At 41.2% G+C, this 21750-nt stretch overlaps 1 protein-coding gene across 3 annotated transcripts in view; it reads right to left on the bottom strand.

Annotated features, from left to right (window-relative positions):
* Positions 1 to 21750, bottom strand: part of iqsec3a (IQ motif and Sec7 domain ArfGEF 3a) — a 116328-nt gene that overhangs the window by 69781 nt on the left and 24797 nt on the right. For all 3 annotated transcript variants that reach the window (XM_044343630.1, XM_044343633.1, XM_044343631.1), the window contains exon 2: positions 18102 to 18182. In XM_044343630.1, the coding sequence (XP_044199565.1) occupies positions 18102 to 18182 (81 nt within the window). The remainder of the gene's footprint in view (positions 1 to 18101; positions 18183 to 21750) is intronic.

The raw sequence follows: 21750 nt of genomic DNA on the forward strand, positions 1-21750 counted from the left end.
ACACACACACACACACAGGCTCAGCACAGCACAGCCAGATACTTAATGCAGCCAAACACAGCAGAGGCTCAGGGCTTGTCAAACAATAATGCAGGGGGACCATGAGACAAACATACACACATAACTGATAAATACACTACAAGTTGTTACACTGTTACATTGTATTATACCACACATACACACCCCACACACAAGCTCAACTCACACTCCATAAAGTCAAATACAGGAAAAAAGTGATAGCCTGAGACATAGCACATCATCTTTACACACAGTGGAGTGGAAAAACCTCACCAGGAGTCTTGATCAATGATTTATCTTTATCTCTAAAGTTTACTGAGGTTATTATGAAACTAATTCCACACAAGTAGATGATACCAGTCTAAATGCTAAATTCTATGCTAAATATGAAGCTTGAGTCAGGCAACGATTATAGTTTAGCTTAGCATAAAGAGCTAGCCTGGCTCTCTCTAACGGTTAAAACACCTACCAAGACCTCTAAAGTTAAATAATTAACATGTCTTCTTTGTTTGATCTGTACAAAAACTGAAGTGTAAAAATAGCCTGGAGTCTTGTCAACATTGAATGTTGCCAGGCAACCAGCGAAGACACTAGGAAGTCACTGCATCTAGCTAAGAAAGTCTAACATGTAACGTTCATGATATAACATCCATAAAATTAAAATTTGTCTTTTTTATGTTTTGTTTTTAGTCCAAATTAAACAAACAAGATAAAACAAGTGAATTAGCAGTCTTAAGATGTGCTGTTTTTTTTTGGTTACCATGAGAAGGAGCCAGACTAGCTGTTACTTCTTTCTTACACTCTTACTGCTAAGCTAAACTAACCGCCTGCTGGTTTTAGCCTCATATCTAGCATAAAAACATGGGAATAGTATTTATCTTTTCATCTAACTCTTGGCAAGAACAAAGTAGAGCCTATTCCTTTAAAACTACATAGAAAAAGAAAAATCTGGTTGAAAACAAATTCAATAGTTGGTAGGAGATAGAATGCAAACATTTCATATGCCCCTCCACCTATAACCCATACTTTTCACTGCACTGTAATACTGACTGTACTGACTGTAAACAGACAGCAGGCCATTTTAAACTGTTCGGACAAACAACCAATGCTGCTGATTTTTCTGGAGAGGACAGTCTCTAGATTATGTCCACAGAAAGACATTATTTATTTACCTATTTATTTCTCCTCCTGCAGAGTTTATTTGTTACCAGTACTTGGTGCTACAAAAAAAAAAAAAAACTAGAGAGGAGGTTGTTTATTGTAACGATGGAGCCGAGGCAGGAGAGGCATGATCTGGCATCAGGCATACAATTCACTCTTTGGCACGTTCTCCATTATCTGTCAGTGTTGTCAGACGCACACACACAGAGACACACACACACGCACACTCATATACTCCAAATCAGTCTCCCCTCATCGGTGAAATTGCTTTCAAGGGAAGGGTAAAAAAAAATTCACTCTGTTCATTCTATGGCGAAAAATAAAGTTAAGCCAGGCAGTGGCCAGCGTTGTGTTTCCTTTGACTCTACACCATCAAGTGGTTGAGATGCTATCCCATCACCGAGCCGATAAGTGCAGAAGAAAATTCAATTACATCTCAGTGAAATGTGAAAGGTTTTTCTTCCAGAGTGAACGCACGTCCATGCCTGTGCGGACCTTCACGTTTAATCTTTTCTCTGACATTGGTCCTCGCTGGAGGTGATGTGGGCTCTTACAGAGCGACCGGACCGGTTGGCAATATGAAAGCAGGTCTTTTTCAAAATGGGCTTAGTGGGTTACTGTAGAAGCAAACTAATGGTGCGTTTAATGGTTACCAAATGGGGTGAAAGAGTGGAATCAAAGAGAAGGACACCTGGTCTGCAACAGTAGCACAAGTTTGACTTCACTTACCTAACAATGTCCTTTACATTAAAGGCTGAAAACTTAGTTCTGCCAGGAGAAGCAACATTAATTTTGAGTGATCATGAGTCGCTGACAATATTTTCAGCTTCTTTTTCTTTCTTTTTGTTGAAGGTTTCTTAAAGGTCCATTGTGTAGAATTTAGTGGCATCTAACAGAACAGACTTGGCAGAAATGAAATATAATATTCATAAGTATGTTTTAATTATTGTATAATCCCATAAAAATAACAATCATTGTGTTTTCATTACTTTAGAATGAGCCCTTTATATCTACATAGACAGCGGGTCCCCTTCCACAGAGCCCACCATATTGCACCGCCATGTTTCTAAAGTAGCCCAGAACAGGCAAACCAAACACTGTCCCTAGAGAGGGCCTTTTGCATTTTTTGCCACCATAAGTTCTCCTACACGCTTGGAAGGGGAGATGTCACTATATCTTACACGCTGGTCCTTTAAGGCAGCTTCATCTTATGGTGTTATTGGCATGGACTGGCATCTCCGGTTTACTTTCACTTTACTGTTTTAACAACTAACTTATTTTGAACACCCGTCACCTCCACAAAACAGGGCTAGAACTGACACAGGGAATGACACAGCCTGACATACATACTGCAAAGATGACTCACCACAAAAAACACAGTTGAAGTCATGGTAACATCAGCACACTGTGCATTAAAGCATGAAAGAGTTTCTTATCATAATTTCTGAAATATACACCCCTCATTTTCTGATACTGACCACCCATACTCCAAATGGACAAAACTACAAAACTTAAAGAAGGTAGTGTTTCTTTCCCCAGATCTACATCATTAAATCTCACCATTTCCTCCCTGTCTTTCTTCTTCATTCTGTAACCTAAACTCCCCCTCACTCTCCTCCTTGTCATCCCGGTTGCTCATTACAGTGAGTGAGGTGACAGCAGAGGCAAGTCGCCTTGTCAGCAGTTCGCATCCTCTTCTTCCCCTCCCACTCTCCTCTTCCTCCACCTCCTCCTCTCCACTCATTTCCTTGTTGATCTACCGTTGTGAGGTTGCCGGCGAGCTGTCAGGACAAGGACTCTACCCGGTGATGAACGCTGAATCTGACAGTGTCATCCACGCCCAGGACACCTAATGTCCCTTCACATGGAACAGTAGGGAACAACCTGTACCCGTTAGATCGCTACCTGGTATATGTGCGTGACTGGGAGGTAAGGCAGATGTGCAGCATGAATGCAGCACATTTACCTATTTTTCTCTTTTCAATACCTGTGAATCTCTCACTCTCTGATCATCTTGAGGGTATATATTTATATGTTGTACTTGCTTGTGGCATGAATAAGGTTAAACACACAAGCATGATCTGGCACCCAGATGTGCAAAAGTAAACAGCAACAGAGCAACTCTGAGATTTTGTCATCAAAGATTTGACACTAGCTGGGAAACTAATGAACTGTCAAGAATCTAAGTACGTAACCTCCAGGTTTTATACAGTGTTTTATAGTGGAGGCACCCAGCCTCACCTGAAATAAAAGCGCCTCCACTAACGCCACAAGATATGATTATATTTTTATGAAATACAATATTAGGCTTATTAAGCAGTCATCTATTGAATCATCTGTAACTACACGGATAATGAGATGAGATGCATCAGATTTATCATTCACATTATATGTTTGCTTCACAGTAATTCATTGGACAAGCATGTCATAATGTCAGGGGAAAAGTATCCTTACACTCCGTAAGGATACGTCTTGGAAAACAAGTCAGAGATTTGCCTATCAGTGCATGACCACAACTGCAGCCCAAACTTGGAAACTTTGGTTGTCAAAAGACAATGTTTTCAAAAAATCTCTCTTTCACTGCTCATATACAGTAAGAAGGCAAAATGTGCACTGACAGTGAAGTTACTGAGGGAAACAGCCAACACAAGGTAAGTTAACGCTGGCGTTGGCAGCTAATGCTACCTCAAACTGGCCCCTAACTTCTCCTGCTTACTGAAGCCATGTGCTGTTTTCTGTACAGGGATATGTGCCCACACAGTGTTATTGAAAATACCAAATTCAGAGGACTGAGAACTGAGGTAATCCACACCCAGTTAGCGGCATTTCAGGGAAAAATACATCCTCCTGAGGGACTAATTTAAAAAATTATCCAGTGTAGCAATGCCTGTGTTTACTACTACTGCAGGCCTAAGAACATGTCCCCTTCATGCAATGGATGGTCATTATTTTTCTTTTTACTGCAAGTCATTAAATTCATCAATGAAGTGATTCACCACATAGGCAAAAAAGTGGCAAGTCACTCCACTAGACAACGGTTCATCCCAGTATCAAGGATTTCAAAAAGTTGGGAACGGTTGTGTGTGAGTCTTCCAGCATGCCAACATTGACTGGATGTGAGACAACAAACAGCCTTTTCAAAATAGGCAAAATAAATGCTTTCAACAAACTTGAGAAGCACATATCTGAGCTTCAGGGTCTGAAAAACTTTGGCTTGTCTGACTGTCTTTCAGAGACTTTGCCAGTTGCAAGACAATATGCTCTTCATCTCTATGGCCTGAAAAAGAAGGCAAAAGGCTAGCTCTGTACCAGTCTTGATGAGCTTCATTGCATTCTTGCATCAACAACAGACATGCCTGTCTCACATCTGCCTCCCACTGAAGATGCTTTTGAACAGCATGTCCTACAGGCAATGTACTAGATTGGTATATGGTGCCACAGTCACATCCCAAAATCCCTTCTATGGAATCCAGTCGAGAAAGGTTGGATACTCAAAGATGGCACATCACTGCAGCCTGTTGATTCTAAAAAAGAGCCTGCACCAAAAGGAGAAAGAGATGTCACCCATCTCCACTGCCATGATAAGGACTGCAGTCAAACTACAAAGTGCCAGTGTCTGTTTGTGGGATTGCACTGCACAGACTATTGTTCCTGCATTAACATGGACTGTCCCATGCCTGTGATTGATTCACTCCATGAAGAACAATGAAAAAATATGAAAAATAGATAGATATTGATATTTCCCCACATTTCGTTTCTTAGTTTATACATGTGAGAAGTTAATGCCCTTAGTTCTTGAGATGGTGACAACACATTTGCATTTAAAGTTGCACATTATGGTTTTGGTAATAATAATAAATAAGACAACAACCAAGAACTTTTTTTTCTGAACAACACAAATTCAGACTTATGAGTTGGAAATTTCACTAATTACTCAGTGAAAAAAAAAAGAAATGTGATAAATGAATGATTTCACTAATGTAAGCAAAATAATGGTTCTTTGGAAATGTATCTGTCTGATGTATCCACCAATGACTGCACTTTATGTTGCTGATTCACAATAAAACCATATTTGGACATTGTGATTGCTTTAAGGTCGCTTTTAGGTCTAGAGATACTACCTGAGAAGCATCAGGGCTAATATGAAATATGTATATACAACCAGTGGGTAAAAAAACATACTACTGTACTAAAAACTGTACTATTTGTGGTTATACTCACTGGATAGTCACAATAATAGTGCTCAGTGGCAAACTATTACTTCTTGTTTTTGATGAGACAACATCAGCGACGACCTGAGATGAATTATTAGCACAGCCGGGTACTGATTACAGTATTATTAGATTAGGATTAGGGTTACAAGTTAGTATGTCTCAGAAAAATTAACTGCTTGATATTTCCACCTATTATAAGGCCTTAAATAAAAGGCTGCTGTTTCACAACAGAACCATATTTTGACATTCTGGTTGCTTTGGAGTGTAGGGAGACTACCTGTAGACCATCAGTGCAAATATGATGTAAATACAACCAGTAGGTAGAAAATGGCATGGGATTAATTTGGTACTCCCTCTTTCAGGGCAGGCATTTTTTGGCACTTTTTTGCCTATGTGATGAATCACTTCATTGATGAATTGGATGACTTTTGCAGTAAAAAAAAATGATGACCATCCATTTCATGAAAGGGACATGTCAAAGTTATGAACAAAAGAAGTCATGTTTTCTTCTATCCAAGGTATCTCAAAATTTTGTGATTTTGTGTGGCAGAACACATCTGAGGTATTTCTGATTAAGTATTTGCAATAAAATTGGGTGGGGGGGTGAGAGCACTTACCACCTCCACTAACTTTCCTGGCCTAAACCCTGAATCCCAAAAGGTTATTCTTGTAAAACAAAAAAACGAGAACATCACATCAGCATTAAGTGATTCACGCATGACAAAGATGGATGATTTGTACTTAAAAGGTCAAATAAAGCCTCATATTTCCAGGTTTTAGTACCTCTTCTGTTGCTTGTCTGCGCTGCAGAATGAAGCAGATTTTTAATTCGTCCCTCTATTTGAACCCACAAGAGATTTATAGCTCACACTCTGCCACCTCTTCAGCTAATGGGTAGGGCAGTTAAGGGTACCAGATGCCTGCTTTGGGGCATTTGGCTCTGTGTTTTTCTGCAACGAGGCATGCTGTAACATGCTGACTGATAAAAGGGAAGGTCATTGGGCTAAAATTTTAAACTGCATTTATTGACTTGTTATGGACATCCTTAACAGTTTCATAAGAAAATATAGAGGACTTAGTGTGAGGACAGAGAGTGAAAATATGGGCAGGCGACCAAAGCAAAAAGGTTGGGACAAAATGTGCAGCCAGCATGTGGACAGACAGATGTCTCTGACTGCCAGTACTTCTGCTTCTCATTAGCACCCCCTGCTGTTCAGAGGGGAGTTATTTTGTCCATTTGTGGAGCTGCAGGCAGTTGAGATAGAGGGGCAGGTACACACAAACACACAAAGAACAGAAACACAAACAGACACTCATCCCCGGACATTATGCTCTTTCTTTTTTCTTGGCTCACGCTCTCTCTCCCATACACAAACACTCACCTACACACGGGGGACATTTTATCGCAGCAGAGTCAGGCAGGAGTTGAGGTATTGACTGGCCTGCAGAATGGGACTGAGGTATTCTGGGACGCCTGAGATGATGGAGACTAATAAGATGGCAGACCATTAAAGACAGCCGGAGAAAGGAACAAAGGAGTGGAAAGGGACAGCATTAATACCACTTTGGCACATTGTGTGAGTGTATGAGTGCTTGCATGTGTGAGAAGGACAAGGATGTTTAGGTCAACAAGCCTATATATCACACAGCTCTGCCACTGTACTCGAAATCATTATCTGAAATCATATGAGCTGGTTGTAGCCAGAAAATGGAATTCATGTGAGCCATTAGCAATTCAAAAGATCTGTATTCAGGCTGAGAACAAAGAGTGCCGTAATCGAGATAGATCTTCAGCCCCGTAATGATCACCTCATTTTTCCCTGAAAATGGAAAACATTACGGGAAAAGTACATTTATTGTTTTATTTCTTATAGTGTTTCTGCCAGTTCAGATAGATTATTACTGCATAATAAGCCTTTCTGCAGCATATTAAAACCTGAAGACTGTACTCCCCAAATTCCATCAACATGTCTCCTGCCCCACTAGAGGGGACAAGACCTTGGACCATGTTTACACCAACATGGTTGAGGAAAACAAAGTCATTCCCCTCCCCCATCCAGAACAGTCTGACCACCGCTCAGTGTTCCTACTCTCCAAGGATACACCACTCATCAAATGTGTGAAACCCTCAGTTTAAACAGTTAAAGTTCGGCCAGAGGGGGCAGACTCTGTCCTACAGCACCGGCTCCAACACAACATGTTTGCCACTCAGGCCACCCTGGATTCCCACACAGACATCGATTCCTATGCCTCCCCCATTCTGGACTATATCAACACTAACATCAACAGTTTTAACACCCTCAAACAGATTACAACATTCCCAAATCAGAAGCTGTGGACAAACAGAGAGGTAGGGTAGGGACATCAAGAGGGCCAAGCACAGCTGCAAGCTTAAGATTGAGGAGTACTTCAACAATTTTGACCCCAGATGCATGTGGCAGGGCATCCAGGGCATCACTGACTATGAACCCACCAATACTCCCCCCACCCCCCAACCAGCAATACCACCCTCCCTAATGACCTTATTCATTTTTACGCTCGTTTTGACTGGGACAACCAGGAGGTGGCCATCAAGGCTGTGCTTCATGCAGACCACCAGCCCCTTACATTTCCCCCACCAACGTTTGTGCTGCATTGAGCAGGATTAATGCATGTAAGGCCGCTGGCCCTGATGACATCCCTGGACATGTGCTCAGGGCCTAGGCAGCTGACTGAGGTGCTGACTGACATCTTCAATCTGTCACTGGCCCAAGCACCTGTCCCCACATGCTTCAAATCCACCTCCATTCTGCCGGTGCCAAAATATCCCTCTGCAGCGAACCTAAACGACTTCTGCCCTGTTGCACTCACCCCCACCATCATAAAGTGCTTTGAGAGGCTGGTTCTGGCTCCTCTCAAATCCTGCCTTCCAACTACACTGGACACCCTCCAATTCATGTATTGCCAGAGCAGGTGCACAGAGGCAACATCTTCACATGCTACATTCCTCCCTCTCCCACCTGGACAACAGCAACACCTATGTGAGAATGCTGTTCATCGACTTCAGTTCAGCATTCAATACCATCATCCCCTCCAAACTGATCACCAAACTTGGGACCTTGGTGATCAGCACCTCTCTCTGCAACTGGATACTGGACTTTCTAACCAACAGACCCCAGAATGTTAGGTTCAACCTCACCCCCTCACCCGTCCCACAGGGCTGTGGGCTGTGAATCTTCTCTTCTACTCCCTCTTCACACACGACTGCACTGTACATGGCTCCAATACCATTATCAAGTTTGCAGACGACACAACGATGGTCAGTCTCATTAACAACGAGAGACAGCCTACAGGGAGCAGGTCCAGCACATGGTAGTGTGGTGCGCCGACAACAATCTGGCCCTCAACATCAAGAAGATGTGGTCATTGTGGACTTCAGAAAGACACACACACCCCCATCCGTATCAACAGGATGGAGGTTGAGCATGTCACCAGCTTCAAGTTTCTGGGTGTCCACATCTCTGAGGACCTCTTTTGGGCCCTCAACACCTCAACCCTGGTCAAGAGGGCTCACCAGCTCTCTTCTTCCTGAAGAGACTGTGGAAAGCCCATCTGTCTCCTCAGATTCTGGTGAACTTCTACTGCTGCACCATCAAGAGTATCCTCACCAATTGCATCACAGTTTGGTGTGGCAACTGTGCTGCATGAGACCAGAAAGCACCTCAGGGTGGTGAAAACTGTCCATGCATCACCGGTACTCCACTCCCCGCCATATTTACAAGTACTATTCATATTTAGACCACTGCCTATATTGGTTATATCTTCTATAGTGTATTCATATTTATACTACTGTCTATCATGTTTATATCTGATCTATAGTGTGTACATCGTACTCTTATCATACCTCAAGCTGTTTACTCTGCATTTCCTAGCATTTACATTTCATATTGTTCATACTGTTACCAGTGTTCATAATGTATATAGCTTAGCGTATTCATATCACTCTGTTCATGCTGGTCATTCTGTATATATCTCAGCACATTCATACCTACCCCTACTGTTTATTCTATTTATATATTATATATATGTACATTACACTGCACTGTACTTTACTGCCTCTTTAGCACTTCTGGTTGTCTCAGTACTCTGTGAAATGACAATAAAGTTGAATCTAATCTAACTAATCTAATTTCAGTGGATGGCAGCCTCCAGGGACAAGTGAATCGGTTCCTAAACCAAAACCATTGTTTGACTTGGTGCAGTGAGGAATATAAAAGATCAGTAATTCCCAAATAGAGTTAGAAAAACAGCAAGCATAAGGGTTTTCTATGTACTTTTTCACTGTCCACCTTCACAGAAAATAAAAATTATTGTGCTGTACTTGGATTTCTCACAGCAATATTACCAACTTGTATAATTATAATTACAAATAGTATGAAATAAAATAAAAAGCTACTGAAGGGATTTGGTATTGCTCTTCCATTAAGTTTGGGGACTCGGAAGAGACAGATTTTATAAAAAGGTCAGAATCGAAGCAGCAGAAGTCATATGGATCAAGCTTTAAAAAACACAGGACTCTACATTTCCCATGATCTTGATACCATTTTTTGTTAGACCCACCTTGCTGGGTAAAGAACCCAAATTTTCTCCACAAAGCCCAGTTTGTAAAGCAGACTTTCTGAGATGAATTTGCTATCTTCTAGCCCAAGCTGAGATAACCCAGATGACATCACTATGACATCATCAGAGGTCATTTTCATGACAAAGCTCCTCCAGCGACACATTACACAACTGTTTTCACAGGATAAGTTGTACTCTTAATGACTTGTAAACTGACTTTGACAATAAGTAAAATCAGTGGAGTGCTCCTTTAAAAACATTAATATACTTTATTTCTACATGTATCTGCTTTCATTCTGCTTTTCACAGCAGTTTGTATGTTTAAGAAGATCTAAGGCACTGACATTAATACTGAGACTGAAACTTAAAAGACTGCTGATTCTGACACACACACACACACACACACACACACACACACACAAACATTTCAAAGCGCATACGCACAACAGATGCTGTACACACAAGAGATGCTGCAGCAAAGTCATCAAAATGTTGTGCTTTTATTAAATCTCCTCTATAATAAAACCCTCCGCTTGCCTTGCTCACAATGCTGAGATAAGCTGCAGAACGGAGGGAGAAGAGGAGGAGAAACTCTCAGATCTGAACATTTTATGCTCACCACTGTTCTCCTAAAGAGATGGGGGATGATGTGACACTGTGCAGGAATGCAGCACAGCATCACTGTGGTCCTCTTTCTTATTTCTGCACAAGTATGTATAGTATGCCTTGTCTCAAGGTCTACATGCATTAAAAAGAACAAAACAGTGAACGACGTCTATGATCATGCAACTGAGCATGAGCAGATCTGGTATCACTTTTCTATGGTAGCTGTCTTGCATAAAGCAGGCCTCGGGGTGAAAATAAATTAGATGCAGCATCACTTTAATTAGAAATTACTCCAAGCGCTCACACTCTTTAAAAGCTTCTTTCATTCATTCACAATGCTGCTGAGTGCTGATTTCAATTTTCGAGTGAATTTAGGCTGCTCAAAATCCCAGAGGATGTGTTTAAAATGGAATAAGCTAGAACAAAAACCAACAGCTGAATGGACAGACCCCTGAGGAAAATGACACTGAGTGCTCCTCTGATTGGCTAAGAGGCAAACCCTTTGAGCCAATAGGAAGATGACAACAGATAGGCTGATTTGAAAGACAGAGAAATAAAACACAAGGCTTGCTGATGGCTCTGCAATTATTACAATGATGGGTAAAAGAATAAAAACACACGCACAGAAATTCAGTCACATACTCACACCTCTATAATGTATAATAGACAGTCTCTAGATGTTATGCCACAACTGCACATCTTCCTGCTGTGCCCTCTGTTCCCATGACAACAGAACAGCAAGCCAACAAGGTCACTTTCTCCAGCTGAGGCAGCATGATAGCACAACCACGGCATGCAACAGAGACAGAGGGATATGAGGACAAAATATTAAATTATCAGGTGAAAGGGTGAAAGAAATTTGGCGAACTGAGATTGAGGACACCACATGTGGGAAATTGAATTTGCAGCTGCACAGGTGAGACTAATGCTGGGTGTCTGCCAGTGTGAGGACAAAAGCAAAGGGTGATCTGGCACTTCTCCTTTTAACAAGTTCAGCCTTGTGCAGTGTGTGTGTGAGTGTGTGTGTGTGTGTGTGTGTGTGTGTGTGTGTGTGTATGTGTGTGTGTGGCTGCCACACACCTCAAAGGCAGCTCCTGAATGACTAAAAAAAGCTTTGGGGACACTTTTCCACAATGCCCCTGAATGTCCTCCAACAAAATGGATCAATCATCCTATCAGTTCCTCCACCTGCCTCAGTGCATCATGGTCCCTGTAGTCCTGTCAGTCTCTCCACAGTGAGAAACTCTATTTGTCTCCGTTGCCACCCAAAGTGACAAAGCATTTCAAGCTGTGTCCTTATTCATCCTGTGTCACCTTTCCATTTGGCAGACAGCACGACTCTACTAATTAGTGTAGTTTATTATTAATTCCAGTGATTAATTAGAGAAAAAGGTGTCTTGGTGAGATGACACAGCTGTCTACTTGTGCCACGACCAGAGATGAATTAATTTCCTGCAGAAACACCATAATTCTCCCCACTGTGATGTTTCAAGGTGTCAGCTTCATCTTAACCACTCGTGGCGTTTATCTACATCTTATTCCCGTTTATGATCAAGGACATTTTGAGGTACAAATAAAAATTATGACACAACCCTCTTAAATCTGATCTGCCAACGACCCAAATGTGTTGTCCTTCTTTTTATATTTCTCTAAAGTCATATGCTTTACCAGGTGCAGTCTGTGATCCTTCCTTACCTCGATTGCAGCTCACTTTATTGCCTGTCATTAAAGATTTAAAGTTTTAATTACACCAGGGGTTCAAAAGTGCAGATCGCCCTTAATTTACTTAACTTTTGAATGAAAGGATATACTGCCCAGAAACAACCCCAAAAATAGACTTCATAAATGTAATATCATTGTCATGTGCTCATTAAGATGAAACTTATTCTCTAACAAAAAAAGCAGAGGAGACTCATGGACTTGATTACTAATTTCCTCTCTGACAAAAAAAAAAAAAAAAAAAAATCATGATGGCAGATTGTTTGAGCTAATTAGCATAGCACACCTCATTAAGGTGTTGGTGTGTGTATGTGTGTGCAAGTAATTTGTCAGGCGCACAGCAGGAGAACTGATTTAAAGGGCTTTTAGATGGTGAGCAGTATGTCAGTCTTTCTGTGCGCACAGTGAGCTGGTGGGGAAAAAGTGTCATTTTGGCAGCTGAATCGCCGACAGACTCAAATATCATGCCAAAAATTTGGGCTGTCACCCGCCAAAGGCTGACTGGCCAGTTTATATTTAACTCTGTTACCAAAAGAGTGAGTGTTTATCCTATCAGCGCCGTCATTAAATGCGCCCAGGATGACTCAGCCATGAGGGGAAATTATTTTGCTTGAGCTGTGAGGTGGAAGCATGCAGATTTTATGTGTGTATGTTTGTGTCAGTCTTTCCGCTAAAAGGTTTAGCTAAGCAAAGCTAAATTTAAACTGCAAATATAAAAAGTAGCTCATAAATTGCTCACAAACATACTCATACTCATTGTCAGATCAGTGTCATTGGAAATGAAAATAACAACTGCAGCTGTTTAAAACTGCAGATGTTGATGTGATTTTAAAACGCAGCTTTATTACTCATCGCCTGCAGGTGGCAGTATTAAAATAGCAGAAGCTTTTACTTTTTTTGCCTGTACATGTGATACTGTATGTCTACATCTGCGGGTCTAAATTGCTGTTGCTGCTCTTCTTGCTGAGAGATGGTGCAGGTTGGACCGCAACTGCATGTCTGAACCGACTGCTGTTGTGGCTCGGCAGCTGGCTTGGGATATTGGCTCGGCTGGGTTTTGGGTGCTTTGCATCAATGACGCAGTTTGTCTTTGCTTTTTCTTCATACAGGATGAAATGTCGACAGAATCAGTACCTAGCATTGTAAAAAAAAACACCACCTTGACCATGACTAATACATTATTGAAAAACTTTGATTTTTTTTCCCCTTGAAGTATTTTCATGAGCTATGTTCTATGCTCAAGAAGTTTAAAAAGTTTCAAAGTTTAAAATCATCCAAAAAACTGCTTGGCTTTTTATTATATTGCACACAACTGTATTTTAAACTGTATTACATTATTTATCTAGTAGCTAGATTTCCAAAATAGCACCAAGTTCAAGGTGTCTGATATTTATTTTTCTTTGTGACTGGTGTAGATTTACTGGTGGAAATCAATAAGGGATAATGCCTTTTACCTAGATTCAACCAAACCGTTGCACCTTATAAAGAGTTAGTGTCCATAATATTTTGTATATTCAGTCCATATGGCAGTTATGAACCCTTTGTCTGGGGCATTTCTGCTGTATCAGGCTCTATCAGTGCCAGGTATTGCACCAGTGACCTTATACATTCTAAGTGACAACTCTAACCAACCCTCGCCAACAATTTATTGGCTATTTTACTGGACAGGATGGCTGAGAAAGCAGCTGCACTCTTACTGATCTGCTGGTAGTGACTACACCTCACACTGCTGTCTCCTGTGTTGCACTTACTCTTGTTTACACATATTGTAGGCCTACACATCAATTTTTGTTGCCCCGGACCAACACTACAGAGTTATCACACATCTGCAATGACAACAACAACAAAAAAAAGTGTTTCTGAAGCTGGAGTGTATAGCCAACAATTTCCCTGTAACACTTGAGAAATGATTTGGATGTGAGCCCAAACTCTTGAGTAAACCTCACAGAGTGGAATCAAAGTGTGAACATTAATTTGTGCACTGGAAGTGTTATTAACAACTAGCAAATACTGATTGTTGCTTTGTTTTTCTTTTGCGACAATTTGAATCAAGCCACTTGAGTATACATAGGCTGTTACTTGGAAATTGTGGCGGTCCAATTCAAAGATTTAATGAATGGGTGTATGTTAGTGAATCTTGTAGATTTATTTCAATTATACAAAATTACATAATAAGCCGGTCATTTGTGGTCAGCTAATTTACTCTTATACACCTGGAGGTCCCTTGTATACACACACACAAACACACACAGCAGTGATTTGAAAAGTAGTCATTCTACCTGCGGCTTGTCCACCAGGCATCTTCCTGAATGTCATTATTTATAGCTCTTCTGCTGTGCCATTCCTCATGCAAGAATATTCTACTAATAATGCTTACCCTCCATTTATTAGGTTTCTGGGGCCCTGTGTGTTGACCACAGCAGTTCTCAGTTTTGCTGCAAAGCAGAAAGTTACAGTAAACTTAAGGTCCCCTATGGAACTGTAAAACCAACAACAAAACCCCTGAGTGCAATTTTAGCACACTGCAGCAGAGGATGGCTCACACTGCTAATTAAAAGGCTATGGACATCCCGGGCAATCAGCCCCTTCCATGAATGATTTTAGATCTGACTTGGTGACCCTGAATACAAATCCCCTGCTGTCTCTAAACCCTCTGGTGCCTCCTTAAAACCTGGCAAGAGTGACCAGACTGTCAGGGTGAGTTTCCAACCTCCACAAGGTCCTCATTATATGTGACAGTGAAATCCTCATTTCTCTTCTCAGTTCACAACTTCCTACTTTTCTGCTCGTTTAAATGTTCCCACAGACACCGTGATGTTACCTGCTTGTTTCCCCTCTTCCTAACGGATCAGATCAGGCTCCTCTGGTGCAGAAATGTACAAACCATAGAGCGAGTATGGCTTCAAATTAGTACACTGAGTTCTTGTAGAAGCTCACACCGGTGCCCTTTTCTGAGCTGACCCTTCTGACACCAAGGCTTGAATTGCTCTCAGTAGAAGGAGTGGTGTAAATGAAATATCAATGATTGCACTTTGTCTGTCAGGTTCAGCGTGTGAAATAAGGCCTCATTACATCGGTGAGTGGAGGCAGTGCACAAAGAGGCAATGAGCTGTCCTTTTTATATGTTAATCAGGCCTTGTTTGGTGGTGAGAGGAGCCCCTCAATCATGCAAGACAACAGAAGCCACTCACTTTTATTTCTGTGAGAGGCTTTTGTAGATTTTCGCAGGGTTTAAGCAAAGGTGATGTCACACTTTCTTCTGTCTGGCCAGTCTATCATTTTGGATTCCCTTGCTGAACTGGTGGTGTGTACAGTGTTGTGTGTTTTACTGGAGTGTGTAGATTATCTACCATATGCCGTGTGTACCGTATCGACACACTGGTACACACACATGTACATTAACACACACACACAGATAGACAGGGAGCTATGTTCTGATCACTGCCAAGCCAAAGCATGCAACATGATAAGAACTGTTTTTTTTCACATGAACACAGATGTATTACATGTGTCAACAAGAAGTCTCACCAGTTTCCAGCATGGGGAAAGACCCTACAGTACACACATCAATGCGTTATGGTAGTTTTACATTGCATAATTACACTTTTGTTACATGGTAATATTCATACATGACTCTTTCGAACTTAACGTGACCACAGTGGAGAGACAAGCCCGAATGAAGTGAACATGAGTGACGATGGATGCAATGAGGTGTGGTGCTACGCGGAGTTATGTCGATGCGATGTGGTGATGCCACATGTGTAAATGGACAACAAATCACTGACAACAATGCGGAAATACAGAAATCAACAACAACAGAATACAGCTTTTAAAAAGAGATAGACGCAACAAGAACAAAAAAAAAAAAAGAAGGACAAAACCACAAGCTGCTTTCTGTCTCAGCCCCAGAGAGTCCTGCTTTGAAGTGGTTTGCTTCAGAGACTGGGAGGTGGAGGTGGGTGGGAGTTGAGGAGTTGGAGGGGTTTACAAGTTAGCAAGGACCTTCTGTTGTGCACTTTGTTTGTACCTTTAGCTAATAGTCCCTAAGCACAAAGCAATCATAAAACCCAACAGCACCAAACGGCTTCTTTCAAGCAAAGTTCAAGCTGCTGAACTCCAATCGATTCTTGTCTTTTGTCCTTTTGTTTTTTGTTTTCTACCTTTTCAATTTCCCCTCTGGCTTTGATCATATGAAAGTCACTCCAGTTCAATTTTAACCACTGGAATCGCTACTTGTATTTGATAAAGGAGCAAAGAGACTTTTGTGACAACAGATACTGAAAAAGACTTGGGTTTTGAGTTAGTCAGCAGCCGTCTGTCTGTGTATCTGATAAATGGCTTCATGAAGCTTTATTTGCTGTCCATTGAAGTAGCAAACAAAGCCAATAATGAGAATTATTGGCTTACAGCTCTCCTTCCCCTCTATATTTCTGTCTCTCAGTCTATCCATGTGGCTGATTTAAAACAACACAAGCCTCTGAGGTGTTAAAAGTGTAGTTTTGTCTGTGCTTGTTGGTCTGCAGCCTTCTGCCACTTAATGTGTCCAGCACTGTGGGGGCTATGATTTGCCATCAATACACTTTTGCTTATATGCTATTTACTGCCAGGCTCAGACAATGCAGCAAAGCAATCCTGTGAAATGTGCGGTCCATAACAAACAAACCATTTTGGGGCGGATGGCTTGATTGCTATTGATGCACCTTGGCTAGATGAATACAATAATTTCCAGTGAAACCGGTGGCAGAGTGCACTTGGTTGGATAAAAGCAGAAGGCAGAGACATTTTTGTGCTGTCCTTCCTCTTTAGAGGAACAGGATAATAGATAATCTTGCTTATCTAATTCTGTATTTTGTAGACTGCCTATTCAACAGTAAATGTTAATTATTATACTCCCTCAAAGCTGCATGGCCAGCTCACAGTTGTACACAAGTACAGTCATTACAGCAGCTAATTGTTAGCTCTTTTTGTTCTATTTTTCATACTCCCCAGGATAGAGGGTGCAAATTACCACATCAAACTAACATAAAAAACTTTCAGAAAAGAAGTGCTTATTTGGAATTCTTATACAAGTATTTGTACACGCTTGGAACTCCAACAGGGAGCAACAGCTCCAGCACTGGCATATTACCATATGCCAGTGATGGCATCAAGAGATAACAGCGTCATCATCCTGCTTTGTTTGCTGAACTCAATGTAATTTTTTTCCAATTGTTCAATTGTCATACAGACAGCTCCACCAAGGATTTGACCACTGTCCAGAAAATGGGATCTTGGTGTGATTGGTTTGGATATTACGGCTGTGTTCCAGTGGATTTATCTTGATAGTCTGACAAACACAGCGCTGACACTGTGAAAATAACAAATCATCCTGCGCATCTTAGATTCACTCAGGAAACAATACTGCAGCCTCAACAAGACCCAAAACCCAAGCTGATGTGACAAATGACATTTAAAACTGTGTGGAGTCACTCCCTCTCTGTCAATGAGGTGGCTATTTTAAGAATGTAGGAGTCTCCCTCTAAATTGCCTCATTGTTAACATGGAGAAGAAGTTCAGATTGTCCTCGGGAAGAACCTGAAGCATTTACAACCACTTCAACTTAGATAACACTACTGGGGTAGTTGTGTTGCCTAAAGTAGCTACTGCAGCATCGCCATTAACAGGATGCATGATAAGTGGCTGCAATTAAAATTTACAGAAAAGAAAATTAAAATTGTTCAAAGTAAATAAATAAGTTTAAAAAAAAAACATTGTGCAGATGTTACAAGGATGCAGTCGTCTTACCTGGGGACACAAGCGGTAGAGGTCTCCCCCTCGGGGGCCTCGGGGGCTGGGCAGCAGAACTGATGAAGCACTGTTTGGTTGCTGTGTGAAGAGGAGAAGAAACACAATAGAATAAATAGAAAAGATCAAAATGGTTAAAACTGAGATTTTTCTATGGTTATTAGTTGATGATTTATAATTATAATATTCAAAACCAATTCAGTAAATTGTGTGCCTTATATGTAGTGAGGCGGAAAATAAGGATGTGGAGTGTGAGGGTGGTGGATGGGCGTTTAGCAAGTCTGACTTTCATGTGGAAGTTCACCTCCCATCACAGACCTACAATTAACATTCACTCTTATTATTACCCGTAACTTGAATCTGTAGCCAACCTTAAAGTCCTACTCCACTCAAAATTGTGTTTTGTATATTGTTACTTCACTTGGATGTTTGAGCTTCATTGTGCAGAATGAAGTGTGTGCAGAGTTTGACACTGGAAGGCTATTTTCACGTTCAAAGTTTCTCTGAGTGCACATTAATTGTAGTTCAAGACAAGTACATACGAGCATGGTTTGTGATGCCACAGCTAGTTTGGAGCCGATCCTGGTCCAGTATGCAACTTACACAAAATGTGATGTGGAAACTATAAAGCCTCCAGTGAACACACACTGAGAATAGACTTTTCAGTGAAGTAGGAGACATATTTGCATACTTATAGATTCTGGATTTTTTTTTTTTAATGAGAGAAATGTAGTAGATGTTATTTTAAGGATTCTAACAAGATAATTGACCTTTTTTTGTTGAAAAGACAACAGAGGAGATTTAAACAAATGGCCAGTTGCTTAACCCTAACTAGGGATGTAAGTTTCGGTTAATTTTGCTTTTGATAGACCGACATTCATTAAATGGTAACTAACCGATTATAGTTGAGAAAAGCTCTGATGTAGCTTTCGTTTGTGAGAGCTGTCCAGCAGTCAGTGATCAGAGCTAGCTTTTCTGCCCTGGTTAGCTTGACTTTTAGCTTATCCTTCTTCACCTCAAAGTGTTTTCAATGCGTTTAGTCACAGTAGCTCTCGATGGCATAATGTACTTGGGTTTGAGGTACTGAACTACCTCTTTCAATCCCTCACCCTCTACCACACTGATTGGCAGCATATTGGTCTAAATCATTTGGCACACCAACTGGGTGATGGCCTAATAACAAAGTAACACCTACGTTGTTACTACTGATAGACCGTAGGATTAGCATGCTAGGCTAACAGTCTGTCAGCTGTGTGACTTTATATCCGCGCTGTTAAGTCTTTCAGAGCACACAAACACCATAAACACACCTGTTACCTGCCCAGCACAGTGCTGTTAAACCCGATAAACCGCAGTTACACCTTGTTTTTATACTACACACAGTACAGCACAGCTATGCTAACAATGCTATAGCCATGGTAACAGGCTGCTAGCCGCCGTGCAGGCTGGTAAAATGGATCTATCATGTTTCTTGTATCTGTGGGTTGGTACTCCTATCAGTGTCGGAGCCTCCATGTGAGCCTCCATGTGAGCCTCCATGTGAGATGTTTCGGTTGACATCTCTACCCCTAACAATAGCCATATTTTATTTGCCATAATCTTCCTGACCTTCACAGAATTGTCCATTGACATTCTTGTTTGGTGATAGGGGTGTATTTTTATCTCTAAAAGCCAACTGTCAACACGACCTTGATGTGTCTATATTAAAGCCAAGAATGGGTGTCTCTTAACTGATACAATCTGGGTCCAATTAGAGCCAGAATACATACAGTTTATACATTTTGTTTATTTTCAGGTTACCTACTGACTGAAACAACCTCACTGTTTTACCTTATTCATCTGTTTGTCTAGACCCTGCCATTTCTCACCTGCCTACCAGTTGTCCCCAGTGTATTTCTGGTTCATCACCTGACCAGTCTCCTCCCCTAAACACCTGCTTCCTATTACTCATCAGCCCCAGTATATATACTCCCAAGTCAGCAGTCACTCCTTTGCCATACTGTCTACTATGCCTTGTAGCTTTAGACGAACATTTTCATTGTTTTATCTGTTGCCTGTTCACACCATTGCCTGTTTTTAACTCCTTTCATCCTTAGTCCTTCTAGTTTTGCCAGCCTTCTTGTGTGATCTCCCAGAAACAACATAATTTTGACCAAGGAAAGACTCATTCACCCCTAGAAACTCAACCTGTAGTGTCTGCTTTACACTTCTTGTTTTGACAGCCAGTCTCTCAGGCCCTCGCACCACCTTACTCAACACAGACACAATGTTGCTGCAGTGATTATTTATAGGAAAACTTTAAGGATTATCCTAGTAACATAAAATCCCTGGGCCAGTGTTGGTTTCGTTGGCAATCAGAAGACACTGACAGTTTTGTTGCATAATGTACAGTAGTCCTCCAAATAATGGACCCTGGTACAAGCAGATGTTTTTTAACAATCAAGCCGAAGTTGGGCCAATAGAGTTCTAATGTTGGCAAGAGTGCTCATTTACATTCTCAAATAGTCACAGCTGCCACTGAAGATTGCCAGATTTTGTCAGCAAATGCAAAACCTTCAGGCATTCTAGGCAATTATTACAAGTCAGGATACAAGAAGAATTTGTTGGTTTTCCCTCCTTTTTAATTGAGGCATGCCAAAGGACTAATATCTGTATATTTTTAAACTTTAAGGTACCTTGTGGAGTTTTTGACCACTAGTAGTTGATGAGCGGGTCCTTGTTTTGTTTGTATCGCGGACACACATGCGCACACTGTGGCTCAGGACATAGAGCGGGTCGGCCGCTAAACAGAAGATCAGCGGTTCGACTCCCAGCTCCTCCAGTCCTAATGTCGCGGTGTCCTTGGGGAAGATACTGAACCCCAAATGGCTCCTGATGGCTGTGCCATTGGTGTGTGAGTGTGTGTGTGTGTATGAACATTAGAAACTCCTGATGAGCAAGTTGGCACCATGTAGTGTAAAGCACTTTGGGTGGTTGGATGACTAGAAAGGTGCTATATAAATGCAGCTCATTTACCATGCAGACCATTTACATATTCCTGTTGACACTTTTCATGATATTCCACTGATTGACAGTCCAGTGTAAAGTAACGTGTAAAGAAACATAGCGGCGCATGAAAGAAGACCGCAAGCCAGCAAACATGGTTTAAAAAAACGAAGGTTTGAAAATATTCAAAAAAATCTGTTTTTTTATGAAGAGACAAGTGTATGCAATACATTTGTAAGGCCTCAAGGACACACACCATTTTGATGAGAAACAGTGAATGTAAACATAACATTTGTTTGTTTACAAGAAGACTCCACAGGGTACCTTTAACTAGATAATCTCAATGTACAGTACAACAAAGTATGTGCTTGTTGTCCCAAAAGTTTAGTGTGAGCAGTCTCTCATATTCTGACTGATAGAATGTGGGAAAAAAGGATGAAAGATACAGATGGCATGAAAATAAAACTAAAAATCTGTCATGCCTTTGCTGTCAACATGTATTTATCTGTGTTCAGTTGATCAGAAAATTATATAGAAAGACAGATACTGAGTGTTTGTGTTTCATCACCATGGAGATAGAATCAAAGGGATGGGTTTCAGTATTTCAGCACCACAGAGAGAGACCGAGAGTTTGAATGTGTCAGCACCATGGAGAGAGACAGGA

This window comes from Thunnus albacares, chromosome 23 (genome assembly GCF_914725855.1).
Source record: "Thunnus albacares chromosome 23, fThuAlb1.1, whole genome shotgun sequence".
NCBI classification, from domain to species: Eukaryota; Metazoa; Chordata; class Actinopteri; order Scombriformes; family Scombridae; genus Thunnus; species Thunnus albacares.